Below are 15,406 nucleotides of genomic sequence, written 5' to 3' on the forward strand. Positions count from 1 at the left end.
GCTATGTTTCCCATGAGCCCAGATAAATCTTTCCCAAACAGAAAAGCAGAGAGGCAAAGTCCGAGGTCTTAAGGCTAATAGCCCCTTTTAGAGAGCACAAACAATCCCTGTGCACACCATGTAAACCTTCTAATAGGACTCCTCAAAAGGGAGTGCTGGGAGACAGGGTTGCTAATCGCCAATTCCATCCAGGGGCCTGGAGGTAGAGTCCTCTGCCATCTCACCCCTGAAACTGCGGAGCCTTCATGACAACCTGTTGAAGGAAGTGAGCAGGGGGATAAGGATCCCCATTACATAGAGGAGGAGCCCCGGGCTCAGATTGGGAGGCAGACCTGCTTTCATTCATCCAGCTAGTCGGTCAGCACACCCAGCCTCACTCCTGATATTTTAACTTTAAATGCCATGCTTTTTCCACTGCACTCCAACTGCCTTTGCGTGACTCAAGGAACCCAACAGGTAGGGAGTCTCAATGAGATAAGCAGACTGAAAAATGCTATGTAGGCATACACCAAGTTCTCAGAAAACCCAAATGGATGACTTTTGTGGGGTATGCTATTTTGATACCACTAGACCTTTCCAAGTTTTGAGGTTTGTTCAATTTCTCATTCTACATATTTACCCACACACCAAAAGGAAGTAGAGCGGGGTGAAAGGGATCAAGTTCTCCGGATGGCTGCCCCAGTGTTCCTTGTAACTGGAGTGCCGTGGGGAGATAGTGCTGAGGGGTTTTCAGGGTAAGACTTCTTTCCTTTATATTAGAGTTTCTTTAACTTCATTGGATATAAGAGCCCCATGGAGAGCTTACTAAAAATGTTTTTTTTCTGGTCCCCATGCCCAGAAATTCTTGTTCAGTAGGCCTGGTGTGGGAGCAGGGAATCTGCATTTTTACAGCACATCCAAAGTGATTCTGATGCATCTGGTCCAATGGGCCATACTTTGTGAAACCATGATTCGTGACAATCTTTGATTCTTGGAATCCCATTTAATTAGCAACTGTTTGCCTGGGTGACAAGTACTTTTGAGCTTCAGAGAAAAAGATAGGAAGGTTTGAAGCCTTCCTTCTCACAGTCCACAAGCCTTCAACTTGACTTCGTCACTGTGCCTTCTTCCCAGTTAAACATATATTTTCTCTCTGCTAAAGACCTCATGGTAAAACAGTGACCTAAGTAAGGAGCAGGGTGCCTGTCTCTTAATTGGAATTGCAATGAGAGACCCTGAAGAGGCAACTAGCTGTCAAGCTCGAGGCTTTGGGCTGTCAGAGTGAGGGCAGATGTACCCAACCTTCCCCTTGTGAGCACATGCCTTAGGTTGAGAGGTTGCAGACCCAAGCTAGCAGGCTTCTAACTGCACATAGCAGGTGCTAAGGGCCTCTGCGTTCTGGGGAAGGAGGTATCATAACCAGTTATGTGCCTCTGCACAGGAAAGGCACCTTGCATTTTACTCACAGACCAACTTTCAGCTTTTTCTGGGTCACCAAAGCCAGCCCCAGTGTCCTGTACAATAGTACAACCCCAGCCTAAAGGCACCAGTCATTCCCTTATCCTTTCTTCAGCAGAGACAGGGTTATAGAGTTTCTTTTCTTTAGGTAGTATCTTTTAACTCCAGAAATAAGATATGCTTATTAAAGAAAGCTTGGAAAATACTAAAATATGGAAATAGCAAAACAATTAAAAATTACCCACAATTGCATTGCTTAAATACAATCAATATTAAGATTCTGGTGTGTTTCCTGTTATCCTTTTTTCCCCTCTATGTGCAGGCTTATTATTTATTTGTACTGCTTATGTAATAATGTACATCTATTTTGCATTTTGATTATTTTTCATTTAAAATAATCATTAGTGTATGCTCAGGTTATCACATGGGCTTTCAAATTATACACTTACAAATAATTGTGCAATCATTCATTGAGCCAATTGACATTATATACATAGCTCAGTGTCTTGCATACAGAGAACATTGGATATATATTTATTGAGTGAATGGATGGATGGATGGATGAATAGATGAATGCATTCCCCTTGTGTGTGACATTGAGTTGAGGGTAAAGACTTTCAAAGGAACTAAACAGTAATTACGTAGCAGAGGAGGTGGATCAAAGGAAAGGGAGGGAGAGAACTGCAAACTCAACTGCTAAGTACATTTTCTTGAGAATTCTTAACTTACGTTTCTCCTTTTATTTATTTTTTTTCAAGAGTTGGCTTTGGTTTGTCTGGAGCTCATTCACAACCATTAATATCCCCACTTTACAGATGAGGAAAGCCAAGCCTCAGAGAGGCTTCCTAAGTAATTTTCCTGAGATGACACAGCTAGTATACAGCAGAATTGGGCTTTCAGTGTAAACCTGTGAGCATCCTTAGCTTTGTTCCTTTGCCACATCACATCTCTTGCAAAAAAAGGCAACAAAGAAGGATAGCTGTCAGGAGTTTGTATCTCTAGTAGAGCTATTCTGGAAGAAGAGAAACTTCAGTTACTAAGGCTCATTGGATTGCACTGGGCAGGCAGCCTCCTTGTGAAGGAGCCAAAAAAGAAAGAAAGAAAGAAAGAAAGAAAGAAAGAAAGAAAGAAAGAAAGAAAGAAAAGAAAGAAAAAAAGAAAAAGGAAAAAGCTCATTCAGCTGGAAAAAAAAAAAAAAAACAACAACCCATTGACACCATGACAAAAGCTGGTGGTGGATAAGCTCATGGGAAGAGGTAAGGCCAAGATTTCAATACCAGGGCCCGAAACTGGACATTTCTAGATGTCAGACTTGTTTGGCTTGGATGACGGGTATTTGTACAGCAGAAATTGGTAAGAGAGCAGGTCTGGTGAATGTTTGTTGTCTTTGATTGCTTTTAGAAAACAGAAAATTGGAAATGATTCTAAAACACTGGTGCAAGGCAGAGTGGTACCATGTTTCCCAGAAAGGAAGGCAAATGAGTGGAACCCCTTTAAACTATGACTAGAGCCTTGACTTTGCTAAGAATTGCATAACAAAGTACAGGTGATTTTTTCCATTTTATGCACCCCTTTTGCAGCATTAATGCTAATATCAGCGGTTAACAAAGCAAATGTAATAACTACTCTCCCCAAAGGACCTGTGATTGTAGTTTCCACTCCTCAGGCCTGCAAGCAAGCTGTTGGAAGAGGATTTTTCATATTTCTTGCTACCTTCTCACTAAAATTTTGATAGAGCCCCATTTTCCTAGTGGAGAAAAACAAGGCACAGAGTCATGGCCCTACGACTGCCAATGGAGAATTGGGGGAGAAATTAACTTGGGTCCCTGGACTTAAGGAGCTCAGGGCTGGTTTACTACTGCCAGATGCCCTACACACCAAACCCATCATGGCATGTGCCCCCATATGTATTTAAAATTTTAATATGTAAAGTCATAGACAAAGTGTAATAAAATCCAACTCGTACCACCCCCCCAGTGAAATATCAAATATCAAATTCTTTCTAAAAATAAATGTTGGTGCCCCTTCTGTGCCAGTTCCCAGAGCAAAAGTATAGGCAGCGGAATCTGTAAGTCAGCGGCAACTGGGAGCACTCCATACTGATACATACATCTTTCATCTCACTTGGAGATCAATCCCCTAGAAAAGGAAGGTTCTTTCACGTCACTTGGAGATCAACCCCCTAAGACACGAAGGTTCACCAGGAAACATAGCATCTTCCTCTTTCCTGAGGGATCGTCAGGGTAGGGAGTGTAAAATTACTCTCAGCTTTCAGTCTCCTTGGGGGACAAAGCCCTTTTCTTCTACTCACATTCTTGGTTCTGTAGAATGGAAGAGGGGCTTAAAATCAGATTTGGAGCTACCCAGGGCTGAGGTGATGTCTCTCCTAGAACAGAAGGTTCCCAAGGGCCTAGGCAGTTCTTCCCCTTCAGATTCGGGGCTCCTGGGGCAGACACCGCTTGTCGCCTAGACTCTCCTCAGGGCTGAGACGATGTGTCCCCCCAAACGTGCGGGTTTTTTTAGGTCTGGATATACAGCCTCCCCCCTCAGATCTGAGGCTCCTTGGGACAGGTGCACCACCTCGCATGCAAATTCCAGTTCCTGGGGACAGGCCCGCTTTTACGCGCCGATCAGAGGGCTCCTGGGGGCAGAGACCTCCCCTCCCACTCAGATTCGGGGCTCACCGGGGCTGAGGTGGCGTCTCCCCTCAGACTCGAGCTCCCCGGGGTAGGGGCAGGGTCCCGTCCTCAGAGTGAGCTCCCCGGGACGGGAGCTGCATCTTGGCCTCCCTCCGCGTGGGAGAAGGGGCTGCAGGACCAACGGCCTCTCCTCCGGAGGGGGGCGGCCTCCCCTGAGGCCCTGCCCCCTTCGCGACAAGCCCGAGGTGTCCGGTGACCAAGACACTCTGAGCTGGGTGCAGGGTGCGGCTCAGGGCGTGGTCACCGGGGGCTACTTAGGGCGGCCCTGTGCGGGGACAGCGCGGAAGCCAGCTGCGAGGCGGCCGGCGCTCGGCGCGGGTCATGGCGTGGATTCTGGACTGCCTTTTCGCCTCGGCCTTTGAGCCCCTCCCCCGCCGTGGTGAGTGGGGCCCACCGAGTCGGGGGGCTGGGGTGCTCGGGCCCGGGGCGGCCGGCGGCTGCGGCCACCATCTGGGCGCCCTGGGGCTTGGCTCGCCGCCCCTTCGCTTCCCTTCCCGCTGGCTTTTAGCTAATTGTTCCTGGCTCAAGGGACTGCCCCGTCGAGGCCCCGCATAAATCACCAGCTTTGCCGGGAACTGCGAGCAATCGCGCTAATGGCCCGGCGGGACGCGGGGCGAGCGCGGGGGCGGAGTCGCTGGCTCTGCCGCGCCCGCGCCCAGAGACCTCGGAGCCCGGGGCCCGACGCGCCGTCCCGCAACCCAAGGGCCCTAAAGCCCCGAGGATGAACGTCCCGCGCAGGGCTGCCGGGACCCAGGGACTCCAAAGATGGGGCGGGGGAGGGGGTCCTTTTGACTGAAGCTTGTGCCTCGCATCCCAGCCTTAACTACGGAATATCAACATGGGCCCCCTTAGAGTCGTCGAATTCAAGCCCTTCATTTAAGAGATGGCGACACTGAAGCCCAGAGATGGCGAAGGCCTGTCCAAGGTCATACAAGGAGGTGGCAGCAAACCTGGTTCTGCTGAAGCCCTGCCAACTGCCCACTGCCCCAAACTGCCTGGCGGCAGAGGCCTAGGGTCTTCAGCCTGGGTCTTTCCTTGGGTGCTTGAAATCAATGCGCGGTTCCCCTATCCCTGTGGAGCTGAGGACATAGGTGTGCAAAGATCACAGCACGAATCAAAACATGTGGGTGGCGTTTCACCCCTTTCCTGGAACTGCTTCTACAAAGTACATTGTGGAAACCGATTATTTTTTTCCTCCTTAAAATTTCAGGAGACTGATTTTTTTTTCTTTTTGAGGTTTCCCAAGACCCCCACCCACACTGTCCTTCACTGCCCCTTGATAGGCCCCACCCCTTCCAGGCTGCCACCTGCCCCCACTGCCACCTGTTTCTCCATAGTCTCCACCTCCAAAATCTATATTGGTGAGAGTGCGTCATTGGTCACCAGCCATAGACCAAACCTGGGGCTGTCTCCTCTTTCCTCTGCCCCCTCAGAGGCGGGAGGAGAGGCAGGGAGAGGGTGGGCCTCAGCAACTTATTTCACTAAAAACTTGTTTTTAGTTCTTTTCTGCCCCAGCACCCTGCTGAGAACCATCCCAGGAGTCTGACCTACTGCTAAGGGACTACAGCTTGCTTAGCAAATTCAAGTACAGTCTGGCAAGTCATAAGATCCCTGAGAAGGAAAGAAATATGCATACACAAAGAAAGTTTAGTTTTTTGTTCTGTATATTCTTTCAGGCTTATGTGATCCTGGTAAAATGATAAAAAGGCAGGAGGAGTTTTATGAATGCCTTTTAAGGCCTTATGCCTTAGGCACCCTATCTTTAAAAAAAGGGTAGGGGGAACCATTCCACCCCTACGTGGCCTACAAGGTTGTGATGTGACTCCAATGAGATCAAGGATACAAGGCTTTCTTTATGAATAGCCCCATTGAGAGGGGGTTAGTAACACACAAGGAAACCCACCCCCATCCAAAGATATCTATTAGAAAGTGAAGGCTTTTCCTTAAACCAAACCCAAATCTATGTCCTTCTGGCCCAAACACTGACCTTCATGATCCTTCCAAGGGAACAGTGCCAGCCCTCCCCATTCCCCCACCCCCACCCACCCCTGTTCTTATCCAGGCCAAACTTCCCCAGTTCCTTCATCTGTTTAACATGTGACATGGCTGCAAGGCTCCTACCCATATCTAGCTGCTCTTCTTTGAACATGCTCCAAGTTGTGAATGCCTAGTGACCTGGCCAAAAGAGGATTTCCAGCTGTGCCCCTGTAAATATAGTCCTGGATGTCTGACTTTCCCTCATTTGGAAGCCCGCATTACACTCGTGGTGCACAGATATGTAGCCATAAATTACATACATACATGGACATTCCCACACTCACACATGCCCATGTACAAATCACGAATGCATAAACACACACACTTCAAATGCATGACATACTTTTGACACACAATACAATACACCCACATCATACATAAGCACACCACACACAAATCCCACATACATACCACAGAGTTCATACAGATAGTTTATTTATATTGGAAATACTTTCAACTGAGGCTACCTTTTTATTTTTAAAGTAAACCCAAGTTCTTTTCAGAGTGTCCATTCTGTATTTAGTTGGTGTTTGAACCCAAGTGCAAGACCTTAGATTTGCTACTGAATTTCCAGTCTGGTAAGACCTGTCATATGCCAGAGGCACACCGCTGCCCACACCAGCTCTGTGACTCATACAAGAGCAGCCAATATACGTGAAGTGCTTCCCAGATGCTGGGCCCTAGACTAAGTCCTTTACATATATGATCTCACTTAAGTCACACAACATTACTCTGAAATAAATAACTAGTCTTTGGGTACAGTTTTTTAACCAGGTAAGAATGAATTCATCAAACTCCCCCTCAGAAATGCTGTGCCACCTGGAGAGTATCTGTTAATATTCTGTAGGGCTATAATTGTCCTGGATGCCTCCCTTCAAATGTCTTCCAGAAATCCTCTGGAGTCAGAGGTGGGGGGATGTAGCTGGCCACTGACTGGAAAGAGAGGGGGAAGTGTTCTAAATGTTCTTTCACTCACCCACCACCACCCCTGCTTTCCCAGGAGATAGTTGGTATGTCAGAGCCATCTTTTGAGGGTGCAATGGACAGTGGATGAGCATCTGAAGACATCTGGATGAGGCATCATTGAGATCTGGGAAGAACGGCGGCCCAGAAAGGTCTTCTTTCCCAGGGAAAGGGACAGCACGACTGACCCACTTGAAATTCTCTCTCCAGTTCACTTTTGGCATTGGATTTAGCCTCAGACAGTTGGACTTCTGTAAAGCAGCCAAAACTCTAAAGCTGAAGGGACCCTGGGGCCCACTTTACATACAAATTTGATCTTTTCTTGGAGATGGGACTCAATCAATTTGCTAAGACCGGACCTGGTTGAGCTGTAACAGGATTTTTTTTCCAGAGCTGGGGCAAGTTTGCCAAAGCAACACCCCCATGCCCCTGGTCATGCTATCAGAATAGCACCCCCATTCACCAATGGCAGGACTTCCCGAAGTTCCTTTGTAAATCATTTGTTTGCACCTTCAAAGACATTTGTCCGCAAGGAAAAAAAAAACAATGTGGCGCTCTTGAGCTTAGGTTCCTGGGTTAGCCCACACTTTACACACCATGAGGATAAAATACAGAATCTGTGTGATGAAAACTGGCAGAAAATACTACTCTTGCAAAACATACCTCAGGTTCCAACAGTAGAGCTGACATTCATCAAGCTTAAATATCAAATGATGAAAAGTGCACTGGGCATTGATAGAGCAGGACACTAGGTCCCTGAGGTGAAAGCAACATCATTCTGTTCTTCACACTTACCTACTGAGACAACCTAAATGTCTCTACCACTACCAGTGGTAGTGGAATGGTTAAATAAACTATATGACACGCCACTTGTTAGATTAGTCTATAGTCATAAACATGGTGTTCATGAAGAATATGTAGCAACGTGGGAAGAGGTATGATTATAATTGGGTCAAGTATGCATTTTTGAGAGACTGGAAGAAAATTCAGCAATGAGGTAAAGTAAGTGATCCTATTAAGCTGGTGGGATAATAGTTGTTTTTTTCCTGTTTCTTAAAATCTTTATCAAGTTTGTTTTCACATTACCCTTATAATGTAAAAAATGTTTTTAAAAGGGTCATACAAGGCCTATGATATGCAAATAGCCCATACAGTGATCTAGAAACCTACTATACACTGTTTAATTCAAGGGATTTTTTCCTTCAAATTTTACTTTAAATGTAATGACTAGAGCAGGTCAGCCAAATGTGGTCTTCTCAGTGATCATGAAATGTCCTCTAAAATTGAGTGGGAAGAGGCAGAACTGGTTTGAGTCTCAGGCCTGCTTTTGTAGTGTTGCTGTGAGCAAGTTATTTAACCTCTCTTTAGATGATATAATAATACCTACATTTCCAGATTATAAATAATAATATTAATACGGTAATATCAACTACATTAAATACTGTCTATGGCTCAGGTATCAAAAGGTATGTTTTGTTCCTTCTCTAAATATTTACTATGTACCAGTCACTTTACATAAGTGATCTCATTTGACATTGTTTACAACTCTCTGAGATAAGTATTATTTTTATTTTAAAGACAAAAGCTCAGAGAAGTTAAATAACTTGTTCACTGCCACACAGTAGCTGAAGAAGGATTACAGCCCCCTTTGGTATGATTTCAAAGCTTGAGTGACATTAAAAGAGATAACATTTGCAAAGCCCCTAGCACTATGCTGATACATAGCAGACACTAGGTGGTCAGTATGATGTTGATGCTGTTCCCTTGCCCAGAGTCCAAATTCTGGTCTTTGATCTATTTGATTGCTTATAGATTCCTTTCTATGAAGAAGTGCACATTTCAACTGGAAGATGCAATGCAAATACAACCTGTGTTCTCATTGCTGGGACTCTGAGTCACTAGGAAATGATTTCTGTCTCCTTCTGGCAGTATCATTTGTTCTCACATGTATCAGCAGAAGTAGGTAGATGGCATGTTTGATGAGCCTTGGCAGCTACTGTCACGTCTCAAATACACCTCTTGAGAAACCACCACACGGCTTCCTTGGGATGGGCACCCAATACCCGGCAACCAGTAGGTCCCTGAACTCAGGGAAGCTTATTAAATTGGCCAGGGCCAATCCTAAACCCCTGCTTCAAGAGAGATGTGGTAAGGCTGACCCTTCGTTGTTACTCCTGTCACTTCCCTCCTCAAAGCTGAGGAGGCTACAGGGCTTCCTCAGAAGCAGAGATGGGTAGGAGCTGGAGATATTTTTCTAAATTCCTAAGTCCTCAGAGGGACTCACGAATAGATTGTCTTGCATGCTGGAGTCTAGGGTTAGTGAGGGCAGCATGCAGGATGAATAAGAGGGGTGAGGGCAACGGAGTAGCTGAAGGCATCTTTCAGAGACAGGGAACACCTGGAGCCCAGCCTCTCAGACTTTTTTGGCCTTGAATCTCAACGCTTCTCTTCTCTGTAGCCTCTTTATCCCTCCCTGGGATTATATCCACCCCCTACCTTCAACTTTTTCACCTTCTTCCCCTACCACTCCCTGCTTACGTGCAGCTTTAGCTTGTAATGACTTGATTTTGTCTCTAGAGGGAGACAACAGCATCAGGGAGGAAAGGGCACATATTGGGGTCTTCTCTCACCTTACCATTTTTGGCAAAGGGTAGATTTTAGTTTCCTTTAACTGCGAACAGATAAACAACGAATTGGAGCTGTATTTTAGGTGCTGCAAAGTATATCTCAGAAAAACACCCATCATCTCTCTCCTCGTCGCCCAATCTACCTCCCAACCTTGGTGGCTGCCAGAAAAAGGGTGACCTTTGAAACCTTTTTTAATGACTAAGGTAGAGGTGAATAAACAAAACAAAACGGAAGTCGTGGGGGCAGTTTAGTCAGGAAATAGTCATGCTGTCATTCTCTTGAGTATAATGGCACATATTGGGGAGACAGGGTTGGGACTGGGTCTGCAGTGAGGGTTGGGGATTCAGGCCATAACTGGGTTGGGGGAGCAGTCCAGACAGTGGGCAGGTAGTTTGAAACTTTCCTGCATGGAGTATTATAACTGAAACGTTGGTCTCATTAACACTGACAAGAGAAACCGCAGAGTGAGAATTGGACTAAGGGTCCAGTTCTTCCTGGGCTGCATTAGGCTGATCAAAACATTGTCCGAAAAGAAGAGGGGCTATTTCAAGAGTGCCAGACAAACCAGTAATGAGGAAAATTGGCAAGTCAGTCAGTCAGCTTCAGTCTCTGAACAAAGTGGTTGAGACATTCTGAGGTATGTGATAAGGGTGGGGGAATACAGAGAGGGAGAGAATTAACCTTTTCTTGTACATGTTAGGCATTTGGCTGGCACTTTCCATATTTTACCTCTTACAGACCTGAGCATTTCTAAGGCAGGTGTTAACATCTCCAATTTACAGATGAAAAAACTGAGAATCAGAGAGATGAAGTAACCTTCCCAAGATCACACAGCTAGTAAGTGATGGAGCTGGCCTACAACCTCAAAGCTGTCTTACTGCAAAGCTCCTCTGCCACCATAGGAAAAAAAACAAAGATTCTCATCTTTAAAGGGCTTTACTCTCATGGGGAAACCAAGATCCTTCTCCACAATAAAATTCACATTTGTGCCTTGCCACTACATATTCTTGTTGTTAGGATGAAAACAAGCAAATTTCTGGTCACATTTGAGAGTAATGGGGATTATTAATGCATTTTCCATCTTTACAATTCTCCATATAATCCTCATGTTATGAACTCCAAAGAGAGAGAGAGACATATAGTGGGGGATTTTAAGCTCCAAGTAGTGTGTGTGTGTGTGTGTGTGTGTGTGTGTGTGTGTGTGTGTTGGGATGGGAGGCAGGAAGAGAACCTTAGAAGTGGGAGAGCCTCACAGGAGTGACTCTCAGGAAGTGAAAGTGAAGCTGGTATATTCAGAGGTGTCAGAGAGACCCACAGCAGCAGGAAAGCCAAACGCCTGGAACCAGATGCTGGGAGACACCAAAGTTTGCATCAACTGCTTTTATGGACTTACCAAAGAGCCTCAGCCAGTCTGTGCCCTGCGTGACTTAGACTGGCCTCTCCATTACACCCCCCCCCTTTTTTTTTTTCAAAAGGAGACTTTCTGGCTACATATTAGTTTAAGCAATGCTTTTCCTGCCCACCCAGGATGAGGTGCTGACCCAGGCCCAGCTGGGGGGAAGCTTTATGGATGTTCCAGCTGCTTTTCAGCCGCACACCAGGCTCATTTGTGCCAGTTGAAAGGGCACAATAATAACAGTAGCAATTTAAATCGTGCTTCTCACTTTCCCCCCTGAATAGTGGTGAAGTGACTCACCACAGCTGAATTGTCCCTCTCTAACCACCCCCTGACCTCTTTGCAGCAGTCTAGGCTGGTTCCCTGGGGGCTGAGCTGGAAGCTGTAACTTGCCTGACACCCCCCCCCCCTCATAAATGTGTTTCCCCCAAATTGCAATGTATTGTTTTAATTTGGATTTCTCATATGAGGCTGCTTGGAAGGCATTAGAGCAGCATGAGCCCCATTAGGCAAGCACAGTGCTCCCCCCCAATTCAGAAATACAAAATGGGGCCATTCAGGAATCTTTTGGGGGGGGAGGGGTCTGCTTGTTTTTCTATGCGCAGCTTGATATGGAGATGACTGTCCTGCTTGAAATTTACCGCATACCAACTTCTGGTGGTAATGCTTTAAAAATGGGTCTGGGGAAGCTGTGAAATCATTCCCTCACTCCATCCTGACCCCTCGCCTCCGTCCTCCTCCTCCATACCCAATTCCCCGGACCCCATGGCTAAAAAACGCTCATTCTCTGATCTTTCTTTCAGCACCAGGCTAAGGAGAGCTCCCAGAACTGGAGCTGGTGAGGTGCTGACAAGACTAGAGTAATTAAAGATTTTGAGGTGTCAACAAAGCAGGTAATTAGGTGGAGAAGGTATCAGCTGTTGGAGAGACAAAGAAAGTCATTATGCTGAGCACTCTTGGTGATGTCAGGAAACTCAAAAGAAAGATTTGTTGGGAAATGATACCGTTTGATAGGGACTTCAATGCCGAGCAAGGATCGGGGACCCTTGGTGAGGCTGCCTGGTATAGAAGAAAGTTTTAGGCAGCACAGCAAACCTGTGTTTAAATACTGGCTGTGCCTCCCTCTGGCTGTGTGGCCCTGGGGAAGTTACTTAACTACTCTGAGCTTGATGTGTGAGGTGTAAAATAGCCACAATCATAGCTCCACCTACCTCACAGGGTCATTGTGAGGACCCAAGGAGGTGATGCATGTAAGAGCACATCGTCCAAAGCCTGGTGCACAGTTAAGTGCTTAATGAGTGGTAACATTATTATTATGATCACTACCATTATTCTTACTCTATACCAGGTATTCTCTTCGGGAGCTCAGAGTTTAAAAGGAGAGGCCAATAGTTGCAGTTATGTATGATCATATCATGAGAAGTATAAAGATTGTTAACTATGGTGGCTCAAGGGAGGGAGCCCTCACTTGGGAGGGAGGGGTACAGAAAGCAGAGAAAGTTTTTTGACCCTTAAGTTAGGTCTTAAAAAAAGTAAGGAGGAATTTGTCACGAGGCCCAGGGTGAAAGGGATTCCAGGCAACTGGATCTGCCCACACGAAGGCAAGGACGTGTGAAACAGCCAGGCCCAGAGCAAATAGTTGGGTTCAGCTAGGCAAGGGCTGGGATCTCCTCGGGGGAGGGGTGTTGGGTGAGTGACCAAGAATCTCTCCAGTTTATTCCCACCAGCCCCTGCACCGCGCCCTAGGCGCCCTACCTGGCCAATCACGTGCAGCGCTCTCCTCTTCTTTCCTCTAAGCAGCCAGGTAAGCTCACACCCTGCCCCAGCGGGCCTTGAGCGCACCAGCACGGGGCAGGCGGACCCAGACGGGGCAGATCAGGCCAGCGGGCGACTCTGCTCGGTTCGGGCCCCTACAGCTTTCCTCGTCCCAATCCTGGCGCCACGCCCCACACCCCCAATTAAAAACAAAAACAAAAACACCAAGCACACAGTCACTTGGATTCTTTAGACAACCCTGTTCTCTCACACACCATACCCGTACACTCAGGCGGCGACCCCACTCCAAATACACACGGTATTCAGCCCTTCAGCTGAGCACATACACTAGCCACTTGCGGCCCCACCACACACATGAACACATCACACCCAATGACATACACACCCCTCACCTTCACGCACAAGAACCTTTGAACATACATACCTTAAAAGCTCACATAAAGACCTCGCTCATGAACTCACTCACACACTCTACACCACAACAAACACCACCCATAAACTCACATTGGCACGGCACATCTAAGGGTAAATACACACCAAACACACATATACATATGAGCTTCAACAGGCACATACACACATATGCACACTGCACACACATACACACTCACCACAGCACGACCACAAACCCCGGCAGAAACCATACATCGAACACACCTACATCCAGATCGCACCCACATAGGCACATTATAATCAGGCAGGAACGTGCAACCTACAAGCGTGCACACACAAACACTGCACAAACACACGCTCTATGTCCGAGAGCAAACCAAATACACTCCACACCAAGCACTCGGGCTAAAACATGCGCCGCGCACACACACCCCACACCCAGCCACACACTGAACGCACACACAGACGTACCGCACCCGCGCGCGCGCACACACGCGTACATGCATACATACATACACACACAGCCCGCCCCCTCCTTCCCTCCGGGCGGAAGAGAAGGGGGCGAGGAGGGGAGGAGGGGAAGGAAGGAGGGGGGATGTGCCAGAGAGGCGGTGCAGGCACAGACGCTCTTTTCCCTTTGACCTGAGTTGTTGCCCCCTTAACGCGCCCGTTTCCCATTCCCAAGCAAAGAGAGTTGAGTTGGGTCCGGGCCGGGTCCAGTCGCAACCCCCGGAAAACTGGAAGGTCGGGGGAAATGCGCCCGCGGGTGGCGAGCGCGAGGGCTCGGCGGGGACCTTGCTTCGGAGTACAATCGACCCCCCGGGAGGCTCCTCCTCCGGCACCCTCCCCCGGACCCCTACTCCGCTTGACCTCTGCCCCTCCAGCGGGTGCTTTTTCCTCCCCTCGCTGAGAGAGTGGACAACTGTTAAAGAGTGGAGGGCTTTATTGGTTTCAGGAAGTAAGGAGTTTAGATCTGCAGAGAAGCTTTTTGCGAAACCTGCCCTAACCTAGCTTGAAGACTTCTCTCAATGGAGAACTCATTATTTTGCAAAGCAACTGATTTTCTGCATAAAAATCACTGACCCCACGCTGGACACATAGTAGGGCGTCATAAATGTTCCTTCTTCCCGTTTTTGTCACCAAATCTGGTAGAGCTATCTGCAGCCCCGCACCAGCCCGTGACAGCTGTTGGGCGATCGGTGAGTTTTTTGCTTTGTTTTGCTTTATCTTAGCACACAAGCCCTCCTGAGAACAGCAGCCACGGCAAGGCCAGGAAGCCACCGGCCGCAGGGGGCGGTAGAGTCGCCAAAGGCGCTTTGCACTCCTGGCCCCGTAGCACCCCCCCCCCCCCCGCCCCCGCGGGAAACTCTGAGGTCCCCTCCTGCTGTAGCAGGCTACAGGGGTCACTCCCGAAGGCTCCGCGGCCAGATGACCATCTGGCTTCTGTAGCCTGCTTTCCTCCTTTCTGTTCAGATGGACAGCGAGTGGAGGATTGGTGGAGGAAGAGGATACCTGCCCCCTGCGGCGCATTGTGTAAAGTGCCATGCCAGCAGAAGGCTTCCCTCGTTTCAGTTCGAATCCCAGCTCTGCCACTTCGTAGCTGACTAGCTTGGCAAGTCACTGACTTCGGTCTGTGGGGTGGTTGTGAAGTTGAAAGGAAACACATGTAAAGTGCTTATTCCAGTGAAGATCTGGAAGACCTCCATTCCTTTCCAGTGCCTCCCCTTCTCCCCAACTCTAATGAAAGATAAAGATTTGAAAGTGGGAAGCAGGGAATCAGAGGGAGGGATATATGGCCACTAGATGATGCCCCCAAGCCCGGTTAAAAAGGCAGAGGAGGAACAGGGGTTCAGTTAGCAACCAATTATTTAAGCAATGTTCTGTGTTTAAGGGAAACGTTTGCAGCAGTGATTTTAGTGATGCCACTTGATAGTCACAAGACAGTCCAGGTCACAGCCCCTGTCCTTGGGGCTGCAGTGAAGCCCTTCTCTCCATCACCTCCATTCCTCACAGGTACTTCCTAATTTACTTCTCCCTGCATTCTTTTCTCCCCCTTTCCAAGTTGCCACATTACTGT

General features: G+C 47.6%; 1 protein-coding gene across 1 annotated transcript in view; it reads left to right on the plus strand.

The window, feature by feature from the left end:
- Nucleotides 1-4,457: 4,457 nt before the first annotated feature.
- The window catches only part of ARHGAP36 (Rho GTPase activating protein 36), a 29,941-nt gene continuing 18,992 nt past the window's right edge, over nucleotides 4,458-15,406 (plus strand). The window contains exon 1 of the mRNA XM_047844264.1: nucleotides 4,458-4,515. Coding sequence (XP_047700220.1) covers nucleotides 4,458-4,515 — 58 coding nt within the window. The remainder of the gene's footprint in view (nucleotides 4,516-15,406) is intronic.

The sequence above is a fragment of the Prionailurus viverrinus genome, chromosome X (assembly GCF_022837055.1).
Source record: "Prionailurus viverrinus isolate Anna chromosome X, UM_Priviv_1.0, whole genome shotgun sequence".
NCBI classification, from domain to species: domain Eukaryota; kingdom Metazoa; phylum Chordata; class Mammalia; order Carnivora; family Felidae; genus Prionailurus; species Prionailurus viverrinus.